The sequence below is a fragment of the Protopterus annectens genome, chromosome 5.part0, assembly GCF_019279795.1.
Source record: "Protopterus annectens isolate FY-2018-M chromosome 5.part0, PAN1.0, whole genome shotgun sequence".
Taxonomy (NCBI): domain Eukaryota; kingdom Metazoa; phylum Chordata; order Ceratodontiformes; family Protopteridae; genus Protopterus; species Protopterus annectens.
Window position 1 is genome coordinate 1100224290 of NC_056735.1, and position 26898 is coordinate 1100251187.

The 26898-nt window shown below is 41.3% G+C and overlaps 1 protein-coding gene across 1 annotated transcript in view; it reads left to right on the plus strand.

The window, feature by feature from the left end:
• Window positions 1-26395, plus strand: part of LOC122801541 — a gene marked incomplete in the record, with an annotated part of 1254309 nt that extends 1227914 nt beyond the window's left edge. The window contains 1 exon segment of the mRNA XM_044070969.1: window positions 25462-26395. Within this exon segment, the coding sequence (XP_043926904.1) occupies window positions 25462-25488 (27 nt within the window).
• Window positions 26396-26898: the final 503 nt, after the last annotated feature.

Genomic DNA, 26898 nt, shown 5'->3' on the forward strand with positions numbered 1-26898 from the left:
TGCTGCAGAGCCCGAAGCAGAAGCAATTCACACAAGTGCCGGTCGGCTGCTACCTGAGTTTCGACTTCTGATTTGAAGCTAAAGTCTTCTAAAGCTAAGTACCCTATTGGGGATCCTTTTTCTTCTTGCACTAACCGATGTCAGAAAAATTTAAGTTGTCTCGTGTTTGAAAAGCAAATACCACACCGAGACTTTCATTTTTACTGCGTCACTTCTCCATATCCAGGGCAGGGTTTGCTTCTGCAGTCTTACAGGGCATCCTAGCCAGCTCTTGGTCTCTTTGACTGCCTCCACTCTTTTCCTCAGCTTTGGGAATCAACCCAAATGTGATGACTGCAACAGTGAAACACGAAGAACATAGTACAGTTGTGTACGCTTACCATAAATGTACATGTTTGATGTATTCACTGTTGCAGTCCTGGTTTCCCTCCCTCCATCCCCTTCTTTCTTCTCTTTCCTTACAAGGGACATTTTGGTATTTACTTTCTACTGGTGGGATTCTTCCACCAGAACCTGGCTCCCACTTGGGGTTCCTGACAGGGCAAGAAAAACTGATGTAATGGCGTCTGCTACCTTACTTTATACTACTGAACCTGACGTCAGTCCTGAAGTGACAGCATCCGACGCAGAAATACTAAGCTTCTGGTGTTCGGGCCAGGCAGGCATAACCCATATGTGATGACTGCAACAAGTGAATACCATAAATGTGGATGTTGGAGTGTAAGTGTATACAACTGTACTTTCCCTCTGCTCCTACAAGATCAGACCCGACCCCTCTCCCAGCTGACTTTTCTGCACTGGATCCTTTGACTCTGTCCACCGCGGGACAGCCTGTTCCAGGAAGCTTTCAAGTGGCTCCACTGCAGAAGCACCCCATGTGTTCCGACACCTTCCTGGAACATCCCGCAGAGGAGGCACCTGGATTCTCCTCCGGAATCCCGTACCAAAGACATGGATTTGGATGAAGGGGATGGTCCCCCCAGATCCCCACCTAAGGATGTCTCCTTTGTTAGACATTGGGATCCTGCTACAGAAAGGTGGGAGGTCCGTCCACAGGCCTAACTCTGAGTCTGTGTTCCTGGAAGCTTTTGGGACAGGGCCCTCTGCATCCTGCCCCCCCCCCCTGCTTGCCCCCCTGATTGACTTGATTTCTAGCAGGTCATGGAAGGAACCAGACATGGTAGAGCCCATACCCAAGCACCTGGATAAGATTCTTAGTAAGCCTGTGGATAGGCTCCACTGGACTAAGAGTGTCCTGGTCAATGCCCAGGAGAGATTTTCCATTCACCCTCCAGAGAGAAAGTCTAGGGCGGTGGACTGGTTTGGTAAGAGGGTTTGTTCTACAGCAACCTTTCTCTGCATGCACTGAACTACTTTGCACATGTGATCAGGTTTCAGAGAGACATCATCAAGGAAATGAGTCCATCTCTGGGTCCATGTCTGAAGAGGACAAGGTCTTCTCCTCCAGAATGGCCACCCTTCATGCTATTTTCAACATGTCCATGAGGTTACTTTCGCCATGCTGCAGAGGGTTCTTCAAGGGAGGCTGGTTTGGGTGTAGCCATTAGGGGTCACACCTGGATGATGCTCTGAATTCTCGGAACCCCTCAAGAAGTCCTTTATCAACCTGCCCTTTGGGTCATCCCTTTTTGGCCCTATGGTCAGGGGCGCTCTCTCCCAGTGAGAGAAGGATGGAAAGACCCTGTCTGCCATCGGAATACACTTTTCCACCCCGCAAACGTCCTTTTCTAGGAATCAGCATGGTGGTAAAAACCTGTGGTTCTGGAAGTCTTTGGAACTTTCCAGAATTTGTAGGGAGACTTTTCCTCCAGAGGCAGTGGGGGAAATGAGTCCAATGGCAGGCACCACCCTCGCAGCAGAGGGGTTCTGATGAATCAAGGGTCCCGAGATTCATTCTCGGACCGGATCTTTCAGCAGCGCTAGTGATCGTTGTGTGATCAAGGTAATATCCAGAGGTTATCCCATTCCTTTGCATCAATTCCCAGTCATCTAAAACCCTCCCCAATATGCCACCCCATCAAAGGGAGGCGGTAGCTCCAGAGATCACAAAGCTGTTAGAGAAGAGAGTCATCCAACCTGTCCCCAGTGATCAGTTCAGATCAGGCGTCTATTCCAGATTCTTTTTGGTGCCAAAGAAAACGTGGGACCTCAGACCCATTCTGGATCTCACCTCTCTAAACAAGTCAGTTGCCAAAACAAAATTCCGAATGGTCATGATCTAGTCCATTTTGCCATTTCTGCAGAAGGGACGATTGGATGTGCTCTATAGATCTTCAGGATGCATATTAGCGCATCAAGATGGACAAGCGATCCAGAAGGTTTTTTCGCTTCCAGCTGGGAGCCAGTCATTTCCAATTCAGAGTACTCCCGTTTGGACTCCCCTCAGCCCCCTGGGCGTTTACCAAAGCAATGGTGGTAGTCGCAGCTCACCTGAGACTGCTTGAATTCCAGGTGTTTCCTTTCCTAGACGATTGGCTTCTCACTGCCCCCACCAAGCGTAGACTCATACAAGCCAGTGATTTTCTTCTCCATCTAGCTGCGACCTGGGCATAACCATAAATCTTCAAGTCGAGACTGGACCCGGTTCAGGTCATCTACTTTATAGAAGCTTGCCTGGACACAATTCAGTGCATGGCCTTTCTACCACCAGATAGAATTCAGTCGCATGTGATGCAGATGCTCACTGATCATCCTCCACCTGCCTTTCTTGTCCTGAGTGTTGGGGTCGATGGCGACTACCATTACTCTTCTCCCCCTTGCATGCCTTCATATGAGAGTACTTCATTGGATCTTAGTGCAGTGGTCCCTTCTCGAGCAACGCCTGGACTATCCCATCAGACTTTCTCAAGTCTTCAAGGAATCTCATCTTTGGTGGCTTCACTCCCAGGATCTGTACTCAGGACATCCCTTTCTCCCCTCTCCTCCCAAGGCCACAGTAACCACGGATTCCTTCCAGCTAGGGTGGGGGGGGGGTTGGCTGGGTCAGGTAGTCCAAGGCAGTTGGTTCTCTCTAGAGACCACTCTGCATTTAAATATCCTGGAGATGAGGTTGGTCATTTTAGCATTGCAAGCTCTCTATGGCTCTCTTCCTACAGGAACAATTGCTGTCCAGACATGTCTGTTGTCTAGTATGTCAACAAACAGGGGGGAATTGGGTCTTATCCCCTATGTCGAGAAGCTGAGATCATGGGAGTGGGTGATCTCTTCCAACCTCTTTCTTCTCGCAACGAACATTTCAGGGAAGTCTAACATTCTAGTGGATAGGCTCAGTAGGACCATTCTGATGCCTCACAAGTGGTCTATCATTCCATTAGTGGCAAACTTGATCTTCCAGAAATGGGGACACCCTTGCGATCTTTTTGACTCTCCTTTCAACACCAAGTGCAGCTAGTACTTTGTCCTGACCCCCCCCCCCCACAGGGGGAGTCTCCCAGAGAGACTCTGGTCCATGCTTGGCCCCCCAGTCTCCTTTATGCATATCCTCCTAATTCCTGGATTCCTCCCGAAAGTTCAGAGGTTGAAGTGCAAAGTCATCCTCATCGCCCCATTCTGGCCTCAACAACTTTGGCTCTCCTTTCTGTGGTCTCACCTTGTATCCACCCTGAACGCTCAATCCCCTTATGGATCTTCTGTCCCACCCTTCAAGGGACTGGCAACCAGACATCCTCTGCCTGAAACTGACTGCTTGGCTACTCCACTTCTTATGATGGCTAGAACTCCCGGGCTAGCCACCCCCCACCCCCCAAGTTGGAAGATTTGATTGCATCCCGTAAAGCCTCCACCAGGAAAATTTACTCTAGCAAATAGAAGAGATTTACTATTTGAGCTAGACAACGCCAGTTAGATCCTTTCACACCGCCGGTTACAGCTATCTTAGAATTCTTGGCTCACGTCTTTAATAGCGGGGCTAGCATCTCCACTGTTAAGGTGCAATTGGCAACAATTTCTACTTTCCACATTGGCAAAGATTTTTCCTCCTTGGCATCCACCGAAATATGCAAGGCCATTTTGAGGCACCTTTTTATTTTGACCTCTGATTAAGGATCCTACTCCACCTTGGGACCTTACTTTGGTGTTACAAGCTCTGGTTTCTGCTCCCTTTGAGCAAGAGGCCACAGTCGATTTGCAATTTTTGTCTTGGAAGATGGCCTTCTTGGTGGCTCTCACTTCTAAGAGGATTTCGGAACTTCACGCTTTATCCATAAAACCTCCTTATCTGGTTTGGTTTTCCATAATAGTCACTCTTCGTCCTAATCCCTCATACATGCCCAAGGTTGCCTCAGAAGCCAACGTTAATCAAGTGATTAATCTCCCTGTCTTCTTTCCCAATTTCCAAAACAGGGGAAAATACAAACTTCATTTACTTGATGTGTACAGACAGCTGAATTTTTACTTGGACAGAACAAAGCCTTTCAGGAAAACAGACTAGCTTTTTGTCTGCTTTGCTAATTCCAGACTAGGCAGACCTATCACTAAAGTGACTTTAGCCAACTGGATCTCAAAGCACATTGCTTTGGCATACTCCAAAAAAGGCATTCCTCTTCCTAATCAGGTCAAAGCACATTCCACTAGATCGGTATCTACCTCTACAACCTTCTGTTCTAGCGTGCCAATTGATGACATTTGCTCAGCAGCTACATGGCAGTCTTCTCATACCTTCATTTCCCATTATAAGTTGGATGTCTGTTCGCTTCGGAATATCCTTCCAGGAGGGCCACCTGGGACTGGTTTAGCTGAGGACTCAGTCCCACAGGTTGAAGATCAAAGGAAGTCCACAACTTCAGATAGTTATGTTCTTACCATAACTTTCCATCTGAGTTGTTGCTTCATTTGTCTTCAGCCTTTCCCACCTTCCTTCCCCCTCCTCAGATCCAGGGAGGATCTGGCAGAAGTGTCTCTGGTCCTTCCCTCTCCTCGGTCATCCAAGCCATGAGGTGTTCTGTGGATGGTGTGGTTAACTTTGCTGGTGTTGGTTGATGGTTGTGTATTTCTAGCAGCAAATTTGATCTGAGGGATGGAGGGGGAGAGGGGCATTATCTGTAGGAAAGGAGGAGCTCAGCTTTCAGCTGCAAGGCTGGAGTATTAGGCCGAGTCGGATTTGAAGACTGATCCGAAACCCGCAGGTTGAAGACAAATGAAGCAACAACTCAGATGGAACGTTATGGTAAGAACATAACTTTTTTTTTTTTTTAGAAGTTGACATTGTGGTCCCGGTATTTTAATAGTATTTTAGGCTTTTGGTATTTAAAAGTAGATCCACACACACACTGCTGTTGCTGTTATGGTACGTTTTACTTGCATAGTTCTACTTTATTGCTGTAGGGCTTGGGTGGCAGAAGGGGAGCTTGAAAGACTACCAGTTTACAGTTGTCTGCAAACTTGGTTAGGCAGAGATCTTTGTTCGTAGTCTGGAAATCAGAAAAGTAAATGCCGAACAAATGAGGTCCCAGCACTGAGCCCTATGGGACAGCACTCGTCACTTTCATCCTTTCTTATGAGACAACTGCTTATCTGTACAGTGTGGGTTTTGCCTTTTAGCCAACTTATCTGTCTGTCATACTACATAGGGGTCTATTTGTAATACACTAGACCTATAAACTATGGCAGCATGGAGGATGGTGTCACATATCTTAGCCAGGTCAAGGTACACTCTGTACAGCATGACTACTGTCAATTGCCTTGTTACTCTTTCAAAGAAGTTTCCCCTTGAAAAACCCAAATTGCTGTAGGTCTAGCCTGATGTGGTTTTTAATATCATAGTTTAGCAGGGCAGTTATAATATGTAAGTGGCTTTGTAAATGAGACTTGTGCTGTTACTACCAGGGTCAGTAGTGGGACCACAGTTGTGGAGTGATATTACTATTGCTATGCAGCAAATGGCTAAACTTGAGTTAAGTTGTTTGAGTGCTCTGCCAGGGCATGTTTATTACCATTTATTAAACAAAGTATATTGTCATACCATGAAGGAAATATTGTTGGTCTTGGAGAGCACTTCAGTACATGTTCTTTAGTGATGATGGCAGGCCTTAGTGACTCAGGATAAGTGGGCATTGGATAATCCTCGTACAGGTTAAAATTCACTCTGAATTACTTCCAAGATGGCTGCACATTGAGTAACAGCTTGGCTGTAGATCTCCCAGTGTGAAAATAAACTCGAGAGAAGGCCAGTAGATGACTTTGTTTATGAATAAATTTCAGTAACTGGCTAGTAATTGTACTGCCTGGATGCCAGGAAAAAAGAACTGGGGAAAAATCAGCTACAAAAAATGAGACTGGGGAAAGTTCTGCAGCTGTTCAGCAAAAAGCAATGCAACTTACAGATGCGACTTCTAGTAATCTATTTGAAGATATAAGACAACTGCACACAGACCTGGTTAAAATAAATGAAACACTGATGGGAGTATATCAACACAAACAACAAAAGGCTGGAAAAATTGGAAGAAGCTTTAAACAGATATTCAAATGAAGTGATAAAGCTGCAAAAATCAGGTTTAAATGACATTCCATAGTACAACCACAGCCCTCATCTCCTTCTCTAATGTTATTAACCAACACCAAAACAATAAACTTTGGTCTGCTATCTTTCTAGATCTTTCGAAAGCCTTTGATGTGGTAAACCACCCAAATACTCATAAACACTTTGAAATCCATCTCCCTAGAGGACCAGGCCATCCATTGGTTTCAATCCTATCTCAGTGGTAGACAACAGGCTGTCCTATGGCAGAGCAAACTATCCACCCTTTTACCCATCACCCTCTGAGTACCACAAGGCTCCATACTAGGTCCACTATTATTTTCCATTTTCATCAATGATTTGTATAAGGTCATCCCAAATGCAACATGCATTCAGTATGTGGATGACTCCACTTTAGTATGCTCAGACACTTCACCTACAGTTGCAGATTCTATCTCAAAATACTTTTAACACCATTGAAAATTGGCTCCTTAACCACCATCTCATGTTAAATCCTAATAAAACCAAACTGCTGCTTTTCTCCCCTACTCACAGGTCTACCCCTATGACCTTTACATTCCAATCCAATAACGGCACCATTATTTCCCAAGATTCCTCACCCAAACTCTTAGGAGTTATAATAGATAATAACCTTAAGTTTGATCTGCATATCAATAAAACTATTAAAACAGTTAAAAAACTTGGCTCACTATATAGGATCAAGCCCTTCCTCTGGCCATTAGCCAGAACTGTAATTGCTCGTACACATCTTCTCTCCACCCTCCTCTATGCTTCCCCACTATTTACAAACCTCAGCAAAACTGACCTTAATAAACTTTCTAGCAGCTATAATCACATTGCTAGATTTGCTACGGATGCAGCCTACAGACTTCATCACTGTCATAACCTAAATCTACTAGGATGGCTTGAACTGTCTAACCTACTTCAGGTTAAGCAGCTAATAGCTGCACACAAGATCCTCTACCAAGCAGATAATTCACCTGTACTTAAAAACCTCATCACCCCCTACAGTAACCTTAGTGCACTTCATTCATCTGAGAGATTACTAGTTCAGACTCTCAAATCCAACAACACAGCTGGAGAATGTTTATTTGCTAACTCTGTTGGCAAAACTTGGAATTCTTTTCTGTCTAATCTTAACATCTGAACTCTCTCTACCTCTCTTCAAGGATAGTCTGATTCAGTACTTTAAAAAGCGATGGCTATGTCCTTGTCCTAATCCAGACCAACTCTAACCATCACTCATGTGCACATGGAGGACTTCTGCTTACACTTTTTCTTAACTTATATAGCCTATGATTTCCTTGGATCTACTACCAGGTTAGCCTACTAGGCATTCAATACCCTATCATTCTAAAAGACACTAGAATTTTCCATCTGAGTAAAAAATGTAATTTGTTTGTGTATATCTGTTTGTTGTGTTTGTTTACATCTGTTGTACAAATCTTTTTATTTGTTTTATTTTGTGTTTTAAACTGTAAAAATGTAACAGTTTGTGTTTTTTGGAGCTTTTCTCCCTGGGCCTCCGCTGAAAATGGACATGTAACCAGTCGGACTATCCCGGTAAAGAAATGTAAAATAAATAAGAAAAGGCTACCTGAATACGAGACTGCTCAGGAAAAGATGTTTAAAAAATAGAATTGGAGGACAGAGCATGTAGCGAAAACCTGAAATTTTTACCTATACCAGAGAAGCTGGAAGGGAACACGCTGTTAATTTTATGAAAGAACAAATAAGCAACTGGACTGGTATTCCACAGCAGGAGTTTAGTTGAAAGGGCACAGTGTGGATGTTCTAAACCTGGCTATGAGAAAACAGCATAGAACTTTAATAGTAAAGATGCAATCCTACCATCAAAAGGTGATGATTCTGACAAAACTGTTGCAGAAGGACAAAATACTACAAGTGTTAGTGTTTGTGGAGAATTGATTGCTCATTGTACACGAGACAGAAGATAAGCAAATCCATTCCACTATTTAGGGAATGTCAAGATGCAAGTGTGAGATTCAAATGCTGTGCCCAACTGTCTTCAGGGTATTCTTCGCTAGAGTGACAAAAAATCATTTTTTGATGAAATACTTGAGGAAATACAAAAGTTTGTCCAACAAAAAGTGAGGTGTGAAACAGGAGGAGATTCTGCTGTTAATTTTATTCTGAAGTCTCTTTTGGGACGAAGGTTAAAATTAGTGATTTGTTTGCTAAAGTTTATGGTTCTCTGGTCAGAGTCTGCTGTTTGTTCTGGTAATAAAGACCACAGAGAGACTGTACCTGTGAAATATTTTCCAATGTTTCGAAGGAAGGGAGCATGAGAGTTGAGCATAAGAATGGAGAATACATTGAAAATAAAGTAGAGCAGACTTTGGGAGATAAACAAAAACACTAGCTTAAAGTGGGATTACAGTTCAATAATTATATTTGTGAAATATGATAGAACAAAATATCTGGAAATATTGGACTTTTTCAGAATTTGCTGGGCTTGTGAGGGCCTCTAAAGTATATGCCTTCATGTCATTAATGTTTGAAAAAAATGCTTTGGGGGAGGGGAAGAGAGAGGAGAAAGTTAACTAAGTAAAGAAAACATTTTTTTCTTAATAGAACTATTTTTGTAGTGTGCGGTTTTCTTTGCATGCTATAAAGTTAAGTTTTCTCAGTTATTTTTGTGTAATGTAGATTAATAGGTGCTGCTGTAAATGAAAAAAATATTGAATGTTACGAGACTTTTTTTCTAGCAAGTGGGTGTATGCTTAGTAACAGTTTTGTATCTGGCCCTCATGTTTCCATGGAGACAATCTGATAGAGAAATGGGTTACAGTTTAGTGGAGTGTGGTTGGCTGGGGGAAATAGAAATGAGAAAAGAGGAAACTGACTAGGAGATAATGTTCTCTGAAATTATTCGGGGGTTATCCCAGCTGGGAGAGCTATAAAGGTAAGACAACATCAGTTAGCATTTAGTAGAAGCCCAGGATGCACCATGCATCTTAGTATGGGTAACCTTTCTATTAGGTTAACTCAAGTCTATGATTGTGGCTGTCAGTTTGGAATATTTCCTCCTATTAGGAGGGTAAAACTTTGAGTTGAAGATTTATATAGTTTTGTGTGTTAGTATTACATGAATAGGTTTTGGGGGGGTATTGGTGTTTTTTTTTTTTGTTTTGTTTTTTGAGGGCTTTCAATAAAACAAATGGGTTTGCAAGATGTTACATGGGCTCAAATGGAATTGTCAAGAAACAACTATATAAAAGTTCAACCTACTAAACATTGTATGCATGTAACACAAAAGATGGAACCAGACATTTAACCCAAAAAAGCTATTGTACATAAAAGGTGGTAATAACTTTTTAATACAGTGATGCTTTATGTAATGTCTTTAAATGTCAGTGGTCTCGCAGGTAAATACTAAAAAAGAATAGTGAACTGTATTAAAAAATGTCAAGTGCAAATACTTGTTACAGGAGACATGCTATGAAAGAACCGAACATGCAAATTTGATACAGAACTGTTTTCAGGATACTTATTCAGCAGAATATCTGGAACAAAGGGAAAGAGGAGCACCTATATTAGTTGCAAGAGAAGCTCCAATAGTGATAGAAGAGGATAAAAAAGATAATGGCGGATATGTAGTGCTAGGGGGCTACTGGCAAGGGAGGAGAATTACGCTGTTGTATTTATATTCCGCTTAGAACTGCTATAATGAAGCTTAAGAAAATTCTGGGAGAAATCAGTTTTCAGCAAGGAATATTGCTTATAGGTGGGGACTGGAATTTGATTTGCAGCAGTGAAGATGTCTGAGGGTGGCCCAGAAGGGAAAGTATAACAAAGGAGGGTAGATTTTTGAAGAAATGTATGAAAATATTTGGCATGAAAGATGTGAATTTACATATTTCCCAAAATGTAAAACTGGGCTAGGCTAGACAGAATTTACATTTCACAGGAGCATGTGCATTTAATTGAAAGTCTTGATACACACCAAGTAACTATTTCAGATCATGCACAAATAATAACTAAAATAAAAACACAGTCACTGACTCTTTCCCACCTATATGTTGAAAAAGAGAGAAATTTAAGGAATGGGTAGTGATTATTCAGGAGCCATCCGAGAAGATGGAAATTACTTCTGAAAGTATAGCTAGGGAGTGTGATAAAATTAAGATGGAGTTTAAAAATAGAGTAGAAATAAAAGAAAGGGAGCTATGATTAAGAAGTGAAAATTATTTAGAGGGATTGATAAATGTTAAAGTAGTGCAGGATAGGGAGAATATCACAGAACAAGAGGATCAACTGCAGAATGCCAAGCAGAAAATAAGAGATTACCTCAATAGTTTAGAAAGATTGCTGTTAACCAATTGTTTTTGATAACACTACAGCACAGAAACTTTTAGCACAACAACTCAGGCAACAGAAAGTAGAAAGGGCTGTCATCAAGCTTAGGCAGTATATAACAACGAAGGTAACGAGATCCTGTAGCGGTATTAGAAATATTTCAGAAATTATATGAAAGTCTGTATAAAGCAGAGAACTATGGAAATCAAGAAAAGGTACAAATGGAAATGTTTATGGAAGAATTAAATATGCCAAGGTTAGAGGTAGTTGAGGCTCAATTACTAACTGTTAGGATAGGAGGAGCGTGAGATAAAAATTGTGATGTATAACCAATCTACAGGAAAGTCCTAAGGAATAGATTGTATTCCTGTGGAAGTTGGGAAGCTAGGAGGAAAACACTGATAAACAACTAGAAGATTTTAACAGTATTTTAAGAGAGGTACCAACATCCTGGAAGAAAACAACGGTAGCTGTAATACCTAAACAGGGTATAGATCCATCAGATCCTGCTTCATACAGGCCCATTACAGTCCTAAACCATGATTCTAAAATGTTCATGTTTATAATAAGAATGACAAAAGTAATGCCAAAATTGATAGATGTGGATCAATGTAGTTTTGTGGAGGGGAGGCAAACATTTGACAACATTAACAGAACATTGATGATTCAGTGGGAAACAGAATGTAAGAAAATACTATTGTCGGTGGGTCTTGAAGCATAGAAAACATTTGACAGAGTAAGCTGGGACTTTATGTACAGGGCAATGGAAGCATTTGCATTTCCTGAAAATAATTGTTTGATTACAAGGCTGTATGAGGGATTGCAGGTGAAAATTAAAGTGAGTGAGGTCCTCTCTAATAATTTCTGCTTCAGCAGAGGAACCAGGCAGGGGTGTCCTCTTCTCCTTGTGTTTGCATTATATTTACGTCCATTGGCAAAGAAAATAAGGGACTCAGAAATTCAAGGATAAAATTGGTATGGTAGTCAAGAAAAGCTGGCTGTATTTACAGATATTATTTTATACCTGACAAAACAAGAGAGATATTAGTGTTGTGGAACATTTTGAGACCGTTTCAAATATTTTCTGGATACAAAATTAATGAAGTTAAAACAAAGGCAATAGCAGCAAGTTACCTACCAACACACAAAGTGGTTCAGCAATATCCATATTTATGGGGACATGATGAAGTATTTAGGAGTACGGATTAAAAATGATTTTGGTGTGGCCACTAAGGATATGTGGGAAGAGACTTAAAAAAAGATAATACAAAAACTGAGAAGCTTCTTATATAGATATAGATAGTAAGATACAAGCAGTTAAAATGTTTTTAGTCCCATTAATCTTATACCCAGGTCAGGCATATTTTTATCAACCAGAAGAGAAGTTGTGGATGCCAATTAATAAAGATCTGAAAGACTTTATCTGGGAGGGGAAGACGGCAAGAGTCAAGAGTGATAAGCTGATTCTTCCAGCAGAGATGGGCAGATTGGGATTACCCGATTTGAAGGGTTATTTTGGAGCTAGGCAGTTAAGGCGCCTATATATAGCACAAGCAGAAAACTATATTTCAAAGTGGAAAGAGATGATGAAATGGGGTAGAGGCTCAAGAAACAAGGAGAATAAAAATAGCCATACAGAATATTATATCTACAAGTAGCAAAAAGTATCCTAAGAACTAAGCCAGCACGGGAATGGGGAAAGGAGATTCTGCCACTAGGGATGACTGCAGTTAGGGAAATAGATACAAGGTAAGAGGGCGATGGAGTTTATTGGAGAACACTTGCAAAGGAACCATGGTATTGGGAGCAAATAACTAGAGGGGGAAAGATGGTAGAGTAGGAAGACGCCAAGAATTTATTTGGACTGCAAGTTAGAGATTATCTTCCCTATCGAGGTTTGATAGAGTATAAGCAAAGAGAAATAGGGGGATCCTAAATGAAATACCAGCAGTGGTAGAGTTTTTAGTAGAATCTAGAACAGAAGCTGCCATTAAAAAAGGAATAGTTAGTGGAACATTTACAAAGAAACAATGGGAGGATATATGCATGTCTCACAAACATGCAACAAAATGTAGAAGATTTAGGATTTTTGCTTGGAAATGTTTGCATAGATAATTTAATACCCAAAGAAGATGGCAGCAAATTTTTCCTCGGGTAGACAGCAAACAGGTGTGACGGGGAGAAAGGGGGTAATTGGTAACATGTTTTCTGGGGTTTGCGGTGTGTTAACTGACTTTGGGGATTCCTTGTGGGATGCACTGTTGGGGATGCTAGGTGGACAGATTGGTGTGATGAGGGAGATGATTTTTCTGAGCTATGATATTGAATTGGAATTGTCTAGACGTGTTAAGGCTTTGCTGTGTCTATTTATGGTAGCTGCCAAAAAAGCAATTACTACATTAAATTGAAATTAAAATCTTAACCAACTATACTAGAAGTAGTGACTATAGTAACAGAGATAAAACTGCTGGAATTGAGATCATTAGAAAAGGGTAGGAGCAAACTACATAGAAAAAAATGGGAACAATACATACACTGGAGGAATGAGGTTTCAAAGAAAGTCAGACTTAAATGAACTATGCACTGTTTGACTGAAAATGATTGGGTAGATTATAAGTGATGCATAATGGTTGCAAATGGGAGTGTCAGTATGGTTTGTGATGTAAAACGCTTGCAACTTGGATTGTGTTGGTGTGGTTTGTTTTATATAAATGTATGACTGCCTGTCTCATAAGTGTTGGTTTAGCTTGGTATGCTAACCTAAGTTCAAGGGCTGCTTTAGTAGCCCTAATAGTATTTAAGTTTTTAATTATTTTTTTGATGTTATCCTTGATATCGTGGTCTTTTGATCTGTTGTACATTTTTTTTTTTCTTGTAGAATTTATTGATACCTGTGGATTTCCCATTATATTTAGATCCTGGTTAAGACTGCTAGTTCTATACATTTATCTAAGTGGGCATAGAACTACTTTGCAAGTCTGTCTTTGCAGTCTCCAGGGTAATGCTGTTGTATGTGAATTTTGAAACTCATACAGTTTGAGATTAGTACATGTAAATTCCTTGAATTTTAAGATATTGGTTTCAGTGGGTGTACATATTTAAAAGGTTTCAGTGGGTGTACATATTTAAAAGGTTTCAGTGGGTGTACATATTTAAAAGGTTTCAGTGGGTGTACATATTTAAAAGGTTTCAGTGGGTGTACATATTTAAAAGGTAACAAGTTTATGACCTGACTTAATTAGGGAAGGAGATCCCAGGGAAAAAGTACACAAGGAAGCTATATTTCTAAGGACCAGGAGGTGGTCCTAGAAATTTTAATTAACTCCAGGACTTTTGGGCTTATCCTACTTTGGAGGCATAATTACTCCATTTTACTGAGGGGTAGCTAACATCTCCCGAAATAATAGAGGAGTTTTTGTAGGGAGCTCATCAAGTGCATTAATGAAAGTGTACACTAAGTAAAAGTAACTGAGATAACTTGTTAGTGTTTGTAACATTACCACTGTTTCTAAAGTGCAGAATGTCTGACGTAGCCCTGAAGGCAAAGCATAGCTCTCCAGAAAGGAGTTTGTATGAGACAGAAAAAAGTGAGTTTGTAGTCTGTATGGGTAACCAAGCCAAGCAGTTTGATACTGTTTGTTAAAAACAGAGGTCTTTCAATCTGGATTGTGTTTAGAGAGATACTTAGCAAATGGAGCCTTTCCTTCAGTGATTATTCTAATAAGGGAAGATGATAGTGGATGGTCTTTCTGTATCTAGAAGAGGTCACCTGTAATTATTTACTAAGAAATGTAAAAAGATTTATTTACTGTGATTCATACTTGATCAGTGGCCTTTTGTTGTTGACTGTACTTGGAGCTTTATCATTATTGATATCACCTTTAAGCAGGGTGCCAGTTATGTGGTAGTCAGTTAACCAGCTATACTAGAAGTAGTGACTATAGTAACAGAGATAAAACTGCTGGAATTGAGATCTTTAGAAAAGGGTAAGATAAATTTATGCTCCATACGGTCAAGAGAACGTGTGTGTAGGGTAGTCAGTCATGGCACAAGTTTGCAGTCATCCACAATCCTTTGTCTTCACATCAAAGAATTTGATGCCAGTATAGGGCACTGAAACACTCCACTAGTGACTAACATGCTTGATGGGATGGTATTACAAACTCTCACTGTATATTCCATCTGAGAGTGAAGTTGTAATCCATTGAATGATGTAGAGATTAACATTTGAGATGGCAAGCTTATACGTAATGCTGTAATAGGGGGATTGTGTTGAACTCCGTAATTATTATGGTTTCAGTGACCTCCATCGGTGGCGTCACATACATCTTCAAAATAGTCACCATACTTATGCCTGTTTGGCACAGAGTTATTACATTAGTTGAAAGTTATAAAACCCTGTAAATATGATGGCTTTAGATACTGGGTCAGAAGATAGAAAGGCACCTTCAAATTTCTTTAGGCCTTCATACAAGATGCAAGGTTTGCATTGGAGTAGCCTCTGAATGTAGATGAATTTTTGGTCTGGCTGATGCTAATTTCAGATAAAAAGATGCCAGTTTGAGCATATTTGGTTATGGAGGGAATGATATTCATAGCTGTATAGGTCGCAACAGTCATAAGGAGGTTGTTTATAATTCCCTCTGATAGAAAATTGGCACTCCGAATAAGGAGTTGATATTAATGAAATCTAGGAGACACTGCATATTTGGTTGTGTAAGACTTTCGGTTGATAAACACGCAAGTGAAATCACCCAAAGTTAGTGTATTGGGATTAATGAACATGGACCCCAACCTATCCAGGTACCTAATGTGGGCCACAGTTGACATTGAAGGGGTTCTGGATGTAACATTGCTGCAGTAAGTGACCTAATTAAGACCAGAGTGTCATGGAGTTCATATTTTTACAGTGTTAGGCACAATTTGATATGAGCATTATTAAAAAAGGTTGACTTCCCTGCTTCACCCAAATGGACTGAATCGACAGTAACTGTAGTACTCTGATGCTGAGCGAGTGTTGTCAGGGCAGTGGAACCAAGTCTCTGAAACTACATGTATTTGAATGTGCTACAGTATCAAGGAAGCCTCCATGTCAGGCAGTTTATTCAGAGTTGTTGCATTGAGCAGAGCCAGATTAGCACAAGCTAAATTAAAATGTGTAGTTTGGAATGTCTAATAGAAGAACTTTGCCTAAAAAAGGCATAGTGGGGGGGAAAAGTATTGACCAGTATGTGAAAGCCTAAGAGGAGAGAGATGAATGCTGTCCCTGACAAGCTGCTCTGTCGGTCATTATCTCTCTCTCTCACACACACACACACACACACACACACACACACACACACACATTGGATCCACCTAGAATGATATTATTTAATAAGCCAATTGTTAAACTCAATTATTTTTATTGACGTGGCATCATTTTGGAGAAGGCATGAACACTGCACAAGGCAAGTGTGTTGGCCACCTGGGACATATGAATTGAGTTAATCAACAGTATCTCTGCATGTGTGTCGGAGTCTAATCTAAAATCATTCACCCCAATGTAGGCAATAATAAGAGCATTCTCATACTTTGGGGGAAGATAACTAGGGGCTCTTGCCACATCATGAATCCTTGGGCCAGGGAGATAGCTGACAAGGACCCTTGCTGTCCTGGCTCAACCAGGTGAGCGGAGAATCAGTTCACCTGATTATAGTCACAATTTACGTAAACGTTACCATATGTGGTTCTAAACTCAGACACCGTCATAGTTGTAACCTTGGAGCCCAGGTGAGTCAATTAAGGTGTTAAGGTGCAAGTGAATAAAAAAGTGTAGTTGTATTAGAGTAATTAAGACTCTGTGGCCAAAGTTTGTATAAGCAGTCTGAGAGGCTTAAGTTATGATTTCTCAGTATATGTAGGTAAGGTAGCTGATTACTGCTGGGTGTGTTAAGTTAGAGGTTAGCCTCCAAATTAAGAAAGTACTTGCACTTCTCACAGACTGTCTGAAAAACAAGATTGTCAGTAAGCATGAGACAATTACTGTACTGCCTCAGTTTTCCTAAAGTAAGCAGGTTGGCAAAACAATGAGACATATACCACAAACCTATGCCAGCAGAATAGTAAGTGACCAGGTATTTAGTAACAGATTAAGTTGTGAGGTACTAGAATTGAGAAGTTAAGAGCCCACAAATATCGCCTGCAGATACAGCAAGTGAGCTGATATTGGGATTCAGGTACAGGGACACTAACGAACAATGAGAAACACCAGGGGAAAAAAATCAGAGGTAAACCCTTTAATTTCTAACCAATAGTATTAAAAAAAAGTTTGACTGTCACAGTGGTATGACAACACTGAGTCACCATATGCCACTGCACTTAATTTCATCTAACTTTGGACCAATTGCAATAAGGGCAAGGTATAAACACAGCCCACTTAGCTCTGTAGAATATCAGCAAATTCAGTAAACTGCAGCTCAGCACTATAAGGCACCAGGCCACACTGACTAGTTTTTTTATGTAACAAACATCTGCCTAAACTGGAATGCTCCAGTCAAGAACAACAAACAGTAGACAGAAAAGTTCCAATTTAAGCAAAAAGTAACAGGCAGCCAAAATAGTAAGATAGCTGCGAATTAAGACAGAATAGGAACCATTCCTCCTCTTTCTGAGAACAGCTTCCATAACCACCATGCCCAAAAGTTAACAGCAGCCATTGCCAAATCCCTTATCTGCCATGTAGTCCAAACTGATATAAAACCCAGGCAGATATAAATATAGTTCAATTAGGGCAGTAGGATACCAGTAATTCAGTAAAATGCAACTAAGCACTATAAGGCCCAATTCTGTCAGTGCCTCAACTTAGGTTTACTATCCAGTCTTTAAAGGGACAATCTCAGCATTTCTTTGTTTACATTCTGCAATGTTTACCTTGAGCAGTGTGTAATTCTGCGCATGCTCAAGACTTGTCTGTGTAGGGTAGTGTGAGGGTCACCTATAGGAAGTTTCAGCCTTTTAATCAGTCTTTATTTCCTGATCGAGCCATTCATTATTTTAGCTTATTTCAAATAAAGGTATCTTCTAAATGTTTTAAAGACCTGACTTCTAGTTTCTGTGAAAAGGATTATTCGGTCTTTTTATGAGCTGTTAATTAGCTTAGGTGGCTTTTGTCTTCTCCAAACAATAGTACTTCATGGATTTTATTACCTGCTGCTACTTCTGTAGAAAGCATGTGTGACTCAACTCACAAACATTAGGACATGGAGTCCTCTATTCCTTGCATTTCATGTTATTTAGTACCTGCTTTAGAATCCACATCAAATGCATTTTGTAGTACAGGCATTGCATCTTGCTAAGGTGCTGGATTTGTTCATTGGCAATTTCTTTTGCTCTATGTATTTTAACAATCTGTGCAGTTTTCTCATTTAAAATTAGAAAGAAAGCATTTTATAATGTCTGGCAGTACTTTTCTCCAAAGAAGTATATTTTTTTGTTACTTTCACTTGACCTATTTTTCCATACTGAGTTCTGCATTTTCGAGTATAAAGCTGGTTTAGTTGTTAGTCCTACAGGATGCTAATCAAATTTCTGTACTGGCAGAGATTATACAGTGAAATTACAGAACTGCCACTTTATTTGAGCTGCATCACGTACCTCTGTTTGCATCAATGGGCCCAGACAATATCCCAGGAAGCCTTCTAAATAGCATGAAACATGACCTATAAGGGCCTCTGGAATTACTATTTAACTGTAGCCTCCAAACGGGCTTCGTGCCTCATGAATAGAGAAAGGCAACAATCATCACTCTGCACAAAGTTGGGCCATCTACAGACCCTGGAAACTAGAGACCCGTAAGTCTCACCAGTCTTACATGTAAAGCCATAGAGAGAATTATCATGGAGATCATCAACAGAGATGTAGTAAACATCCAGACACTGGACCCAACCCAGTTTGGTTTCATCAAGGGCAGATCATGCCTACTCAACCTGGTGGACTTTGAGAAAGTCGCCAAAGCAATGGATAAGGACAAAATCATTCACACTGCCTACCTTGACCTGGCCAAGGCATTTGACACAATACCCAACTTGAGCATTGTTGACAAACTCGAGAGGTTAGGTGCAAACCTGTATGTCACCCGGTGGATAGCCAGCTGACTCACAGGATGCAAGAAGTTAGAACTGGGTGTCCACCTCTACAAAGAGGACCGTCACAAGTGGAGCCCCTCTGGGATCAGTTCTTGGGCCGCTCCTTTTTGGTATTTTCTTCTCAGAAGTCGAGGTCAATGTCAGAGGTCACTGGCTGACTAAATTTGTAGATGATTGCAAATTAAAAGCTGTCATTGAATCTCATACTGACACAAATGTTCTCCAGGAGACACATACCTGGTGTCAGAGCCATGGACTAAAACTAAATGCCAATAAATGCATAATAGTATCCTTTAGGGAAGTCATCCATCCCTGATAGTGTTTAGCTGCGGTTAAACTATTCCAGGCTCCACGAAGTCTGCACTTCAGTTTTTCCCTTGAAACACTTCAACCCAGCACTAGAAATAAAGCAATTTAAGACTGTCACTTACTAAAACTAGCACTCGCTTACAGCTTGCACTTGCCCTATACTCAGAAATAATAAGGCTCTTTACTCATCCAATCAGCAATACAGTCCCAACCATCTATTCAGGCATGTTCAAGGGACAGCTTCAGGTGTGCTCTCTGGTCCAGCTGGTGAATCTGGGCATCCTGAGGCAATGTTACAATTGTCTCGTGTACACAGTCAACCCCCTCCTCCTCCCAACCAACACAAACATATGTGAGAGATGCAGCTACACAGCCAAACTGGAGGCTAAGCTCTCTCAACCCACGACTGGATCAACCAGTCACAAGGAGAAGGGCAACACTAGCACCACATTACCAGACTCGCATAGACCAGCCATAGCTGCATCAGAAAACTCTCAGAAATGCGCAAAAACATACTCTGAGGCTCTAAATAAGAGCCTGCCTAAACAACAGAGATCTCCTAGGCATACACCCAAGCAACCCCCACCCCACAACAGAAACCAGATAACACACACGTCACAACGTCAGTGTGCCAAGCAAAAACAGCCCCTAAGGCTAAATAACACACCTAACACTAGTAATCGGTGATTCTATCAGGCACACAGACGTCCCACTCACTAGACTGAACAAGGAGAAGGTTACCGTAAGCTGCCTGTCGGGTGCCAGAATCCGCCACGTAACACATGCACTCAGGTTACTCCACAACAAGTACAAATATGATTGTCATTGTACATGTTGGTGTAAATGACCTGAGACGTACCTCCCTGGACTACATGAAAAGAGACATGGAGGAGCTCTCTGACCATGTAGCCCAGGCTGGTATGACTCTGACTGAGTAGCATCCTGCCCTCACCCAAAATGATGCCAGCATACGAAGAAAAAATGATCAGTTTCAACAATTGGTTAAACTACTGGTGTCATTCAAAGGGGATCCAGTACTTGTCAGCCTGGGACGACATGCTTGACAATCCACGTTGCTTCACTGGAGACTGCTTGCACCTGTCACCCCCGGGCTTTCGAATACTGGCCAAGACTCTTGCCGCCCCAATACTGCCTTTTTTAGGCAAGGCTCAAAAGACAAACCCGCCTCCATAAACAACAATAATAAACAAAACCTGAGGGTAATGCTGCTCAATGCCAGAAGTCTAAACCTCAAAATGCACGCACTCAAGGCTCTCCTTGGTATGGAAGAAATCGATGTGCAGTGACAACCTGGTTCAAGGCTCCAGAGCGCACCCCAGCACTACCAGGCTACAACCCCTACCATACCTTTCGGTCCCAAAACCAGGACCGGAACACAAAAGGAGGGGGTGTGTCCATATTCATCAAGAACACCCACACCTCCAGGTTAGTAGCACAGCACGTGGATTCTGAGACCATCCAAGTGCAATTGACAGCGGGTAAATTGACTGTTCAATTTATAGCTTGCTACAGATCTCCCACCTTGTCTCGGGACCCTCGCGCAGCATTCCTGAGAACATTAGAAAGTATGAAGATTCTACCCAACACCATGCTACTGGGTGACTTCAACTACCCAAACATTGACTGGGAAAACTACTCAAGTTCAAACGCCCTAGCCCAATGCTTCCTTGAGTTTATAAACTCAAACGCCCTTGAACATCTGGTCACCACTCCCACAAGAGGTGACAACATACTGGACCTGGTCATCACCAACATGGGGAACCTATGTTCCACACCTGAGGTAAACTCGTCATTGGTAAGATCAGATCACAAACTAATCACACTGGACATCCACATCCTGACCCCCCCCCAGTCAAGGAAATCAAGGTAAAAAACTTCTCTAATGCCAACTTCACACTCCTCAAGACCGAGGTGGGAAGTTTCAAAGCTCCCAATCAAATGGAAAATGACCCAGTGGCAGAATCCTTTACAAGTGCACTCTATGCACACCTTCAAGAATGCATGGACCGAGCCATCCCAAGTAAAACCAAGACCAACTCCTCAAAAAAGGGGAAGCCAGTCTGGTGGACCCCGGCCATAAATAAACTTTTCAACAGGAGGAGGAAACTCCTGCAAGATAGAACAAAATCCCAAAATAGGAAGGCATCTCTGATTAACATCAGTAAAAAACTGCGCTCCCTCATTAAATCATCCAAGGCCAACTTTGAAAGAAAAATAACCAGTGACTCTTAAGGATAACCACAAGACCTTCTTTAACTGTCACGAGTCTAGGGGCAAACTCTGATATGCTCTGAGCTAGTGCATAATGGCCATAAATACACTGAACCAACCGACATTGCCAACATCCTGGCTGACGAGTTCAGTGCAAACTTCATCCCCCCCTCTCTCTACCAAAGGGGTTAGCACCCATCACAGAAGAATGTGGCGCTCCAGATATCTCAGACACGCAAGTAAAAAGAGCCCTTGCAAAGGCCAAAAACACAGCATCAATGGGACCAGATGCTATCCCAGGTTGCGTCTTACACGAGCTTCAAAATGAACTAACCCCCCATCTCAAATCACTATTCAAACTCAGCCTCTCTACAGGCTGTGTACCCTAAGAATGGCGTACAGCAACAGTTGTATCACTCCACAAAGGTGGTGCCACAACTGACCCTGGGGACTATCGCCCTATAAGCTTGACTAGCTTGGTCTGCAAAGCCATGGAACGCATTATCATGGAGCTCATTAACAGGGACATTGGGAACCTCCAGACACTGGACCCCACCTAGTTCGGCTTTAAAGGCAGATCTTGCCTCCTGAACTTGGTCGACTTCTTCGAAACAGTCACCAAGGCCATAGATGAAGGGAAGGTGGTCCACACAGCATATCTGGACCTCGCTAAGGCGTTCAACACCATCCCACACTCTGGAATCAGACAAACTCACCAGCTTAAATATCAACCCCCATGTCACAAGATGGATTGCCATTTGGCTCTCAGACAGAACCCACACGGTAAGAGTGGCAGGCGCCATGTCTGTCTCTAAACCAGTCACAAGTGGAGTCCCACAGGGCTCAGTCCTGGGACCCCTCCTGTTCGGTATATATTTCTCCGAAGTACAGGCAAAGGGATTGTGGCTAACCAAGTTCGCAGATGACTATAAATTGGGTGCAATAATGGACTCTCCAGCTGACACAGACATCCTGCAAAAGGGTCTCACAGAGACAAACACCTGGTGTCAAAGTCACAGCCTCAAGCTAAATGCCAAAAAATGCATAGTAATCCCATTTGGGAAAAACAAAGTACCTACAAACTACCACATAGATGGGAATCCACTAAGTACAGAAGAAGTAATTTGGGAACTGGGACCCAAGTAGATAGCATGCTCTCCTTTGATAACCACATAGCCAAAACGGTCAGGAAATCCTTCTATGTGGCACTCCTGATCACAAAGGGTTTTTCATCCAGATCCAAGGAGGTGATTGTGCCCCTTTACTCCTCGCTCATTAGGCCCATAATAGAGTACAATGCCCCATTTGGGATGTACCTCACTAGACACCTGCAACAACTAGAAAGACCGCAGAAGTACCTCACTAAGAGGATTAAGGGCCTTAAGCAATTCCCCTATGAAGCACGACTAAAAAAGCTCCAGCTCTTCTCAGTCGCTTACCATCTGCTCAGAGGTGACCTATGCCTGACCTATAGGGCTATGTCAAACCCTGAACTAATGGACATGCTTCACCTCAAAAAAAGAGAGATCCCTCAGAACCACTCGTTCTAGCGACTTGAACCTATGTACAGCAATAAACAGGACATGCTGGAGGGATAGATTCCTGTCCCAGTGACTCCCCTCACTCTGAAATAGAATCCCAATCCATGTTCGACAGAGCTCCTCTCTGACCCTCTTCAAGAGAAATCTTGATGAGTGGATGGGTAATCATAAGTTCTACCCTGGGATCACTTCAGGAGCCCTGTTGACAGAGGCCCAGGTTACTAATCTAATGGGGAGGCGAAAGCCATCACTCTGTGGCTAGGCTTATAAATGCCCATGGGCAGATAGCCTAGTACTTAACTATGAATCTATATTAACAGCACACCCCTTAGAGTTGACCCAGTAGTCAGGGACACGCAGCAATCTAGCCTTTGACCATCACGTGTCTACAGTGGTGAGGAAATCATTCTGTGTTGTGCAACTTATAAACAAAGGTATGACATCCTATGTTCAAGGAAGTCATTGTTCCACTGTATTCGGCATTCATCAGACCTATCTTTGAGTACAATGCCCCCTTTGATATGTACCTAATCAGGCATATCCAACAACTGGAACACCCATAGAGGTTCCTTACTAAAAGAATACAGGGAGTCATTGAAATGTCCTGTGCAGACTGCCTCATGACCCTATCCCTGTATACTACAGACTTTTGAGGGGAGATCAACGCCTGGCATACAAGACATTGTCAGACCCCACTCTGGACCTCCTGCATATCCACAAAACAATCAGCACCAGAATTACCCGTTCTAAAGACTTGAACCTTGCCTGTTATATAAATAGGACCTGCTGGAGAGAGAGGTATGTATCCCAGAGACTACCCCATTTATGAATCAGACTCCCTATTGTGAAGCAGAGTTCCTCCCTAACTCAATTCAAGTGCAACTTGGACAATTGGATGGGAAACCAGAAATTCATCCCTGGTTTGGCACCTATGTCTCTAATGGACACAGGTAACCTGTAAATGGTTAATCTCTCAGGACCATGCTTATACTTATCAAGGGTATCAGAACTTGTCAAAGATTTGGGGTGCATGGCTAGGCTTAAAAAGGACCTTGTGGTCATTAGCCTAGTAAACACCTATGAACAGTGTATGCTGAAGGAGGGCAGGCTTACCCCAGAGTTCATGAGGTTCAGATAAAAATAGCTAGATTAAAGATAACATGGAAGGGTGTCCTGATTGTAAATCTAGGAAGGTTCCCTTACAAAGCAGCTAATATGATGTCTGTATACATGCGTCTGTGTTTGTGTATATGCATACATTTTTTATATATATATATATATATATATATATATATATATATATATATATATATATATATATATGCATCTAAAATGTAGTATGGAAAACCACAAGAGAATAACTTCCAGATTTTAATCCATTACAGAATATTCTGATTACTTACATTTAGTTTTCTGATGAAGTGAATGTCAGAATCTTCTCCGACATTGTTTAGTAACATCCTCCTTATTTTACAAGGAAGGCTTGACATTCTTGACATTCTGAGGTTAGAATCAGGATTGTCTTACAAAATCAGCAGTACCAGATGACCTCTTGTATAATTGTGTATTTTTATTAGGTGCTATCGCCCACCATGCCTGCTTTACTTATCTGTTCTTCCTCCTAATGGACTAGTCTATTCGCTACCAAGAGGCTGAGTGGGCAAGGGGTTGCTGTTATACAATCACCCATGACAGTATTTGTGCAGTAAGTCAATAAAGTTTTTGTTTTATCGAGTGCCGTGGTGCCGTATTTCCTTTTACAGTATTTGTGCCCTCCCCAGCATCCTGGCAATTAGGGCACATGTTTGTAGCCCCAGCTCAGCAAATGGAGGAAGCAACTTGTCACTTTAGAAACCACAACACCTCCTCATAGAACTGCATACCTCCATGCACTAACAGTGGGGACAACAGCATTTGTGGCTTGATGGCCTACCCCCCCCCCCCCACCCCCTGGGCCATTCTTTTTTTCATTGCCACTGTTCAGAAGGATTGTGGCATGCTTGTCCTCCCTGTGCTAGCTCTAACCAGCACCTGTGCTACTAACAGAACTATGGTTGCCTGGAATGTAGTTTGAACCTTATCCCTTTCTCTTGTGTGTTTTAGTATTCAGAATTATTTGTTCCTTTGTTGACTGAGGAATTTGGTTGGCCTGTCTTGTGTTTTCTGGTTTCCCTCCCAGTAAAACTAAACCTGCTAAGGCTTCCACTGAAGTGACAGTTATGTATCACTGTACCCTTTCATAAACTGCAGCACTTCACAATATCTAAAATAAATCAGCTACCTTAAAGTGTCTGATGCAAAGAATGAGTAGCAACATTTTTTGTATTATTCCTGTCAAAATTATTTCATTTTTTTAAAGTCACATGAAGTTTTAAATGGTTAGACTTGACATGTTTTTCTTGTTTTGACTCATTGTTCTTAATTGTTTAATCTTTCACAGAATTTTGAGAAGATGGAGTTGCATTAGGCACCTTATTTCCTGCATTTCGTGTGATGTGAAAAGGGAATAAGAAAGATTGTGAAGACAATTTCTGGGAATCTTCTCTGGTTAAGATAGTCATACATGTTACTGAGATTGATTTTGTGTCCCCACCCCCATCCCCAAGACAGATGCTGTATGTTGCATTTGTGGTTTTTGAACTTAACATTTGTAATCATCTGTTAATAAGTGTTTTCTTAAAAATTAAAGCCAATATAGTGTGTGTATACATATATATGTATATAAGCTGGTGGAGTTGAAATTTGATGGAAAATATTGGATTCTTGTTTAATAGTGTGGAAACTGAAGGGAAAACAGTAAGTTCTCCAGTATTTTATCCACTGTATTTTTCTTTTTGAAGCTTAGACAGCCAACATTTCTGTCCAAATACTTAATAGTGCAGATTGTATTCTAACAGTTTTTAGGGAATTGTTTAAAAATACATATGTACAGACTGTACAGCTAAGATTTTTTTGAATATGTAAATGTTCATGTGTTTAGCTTTTGCTACAGTTTGCTGCTATGTTCATGGATGCTTAAATGTAGAATTGTTAAATTGTTTCTAAATGTTTCGGCTGCTGTGTTCATGGATGTTATTTTAAAGAATGTGTTTTTATGGTCTCACTGCATTTCCTGTTGTCTAAATAGTTTGAACAGGCCTGTTATCTACACGCCAGTAACCATTTTGTTATGTTATGGGGAATCCTATGCTAGAGAACTTTTTTTTCTTCTAATGAGTGCATCTCATGTAGTTTATTTTTAAACCTGTGGTTGTTAGTTATTGAGAATTTGTCTTTCAAGTTATATTGTAATTCAATGGAAAGTAGTATAAGAACTGTTCTGTATTGTTCCATTTTAATGATGGCTCTTGCATTAAAAGTTCATTTGACCAAAATGTTAGCATCTCCTGCACTTTTTCTTTTGATTTCAGTACTCTCAAATCTCATTTAAGTACAAATTATCTAGAACAGTTATTTAACTTAAAATTGCTGTCAGTTATCCTGGACTTTAAAATGTAAATGACTACATGCATAGTTTATTTATTGTGCAGGTTGCTTTTGCTTCTGGCAAGAAAATTCCAAGCATCACTTCAATCTGTGTTTTCTACTTCAGCAAAACTGTTATAGACTCCCTCTTATCTGATCTCGGTGGGACCGGACCTTAGGCTGGATAAACGAATGGCTGGTTAATCAGAAAAAGCATACAAAATAAAATTTATAGGTTATAAATCCGCTAGAATAACAGGATTTGTGTTAGTATGCATTTTTCTAAAGAATATGAAGCCTAAATCTCAAATGTCTGTCATCATTTAGCCTAGAGGAGGCGAAAGTGCTGTTCTTTTCTGTTGTCTTTTGCTAGAGCTGTGGCAGAAATGTAATGTCCGGTTAAAGAGGAGGC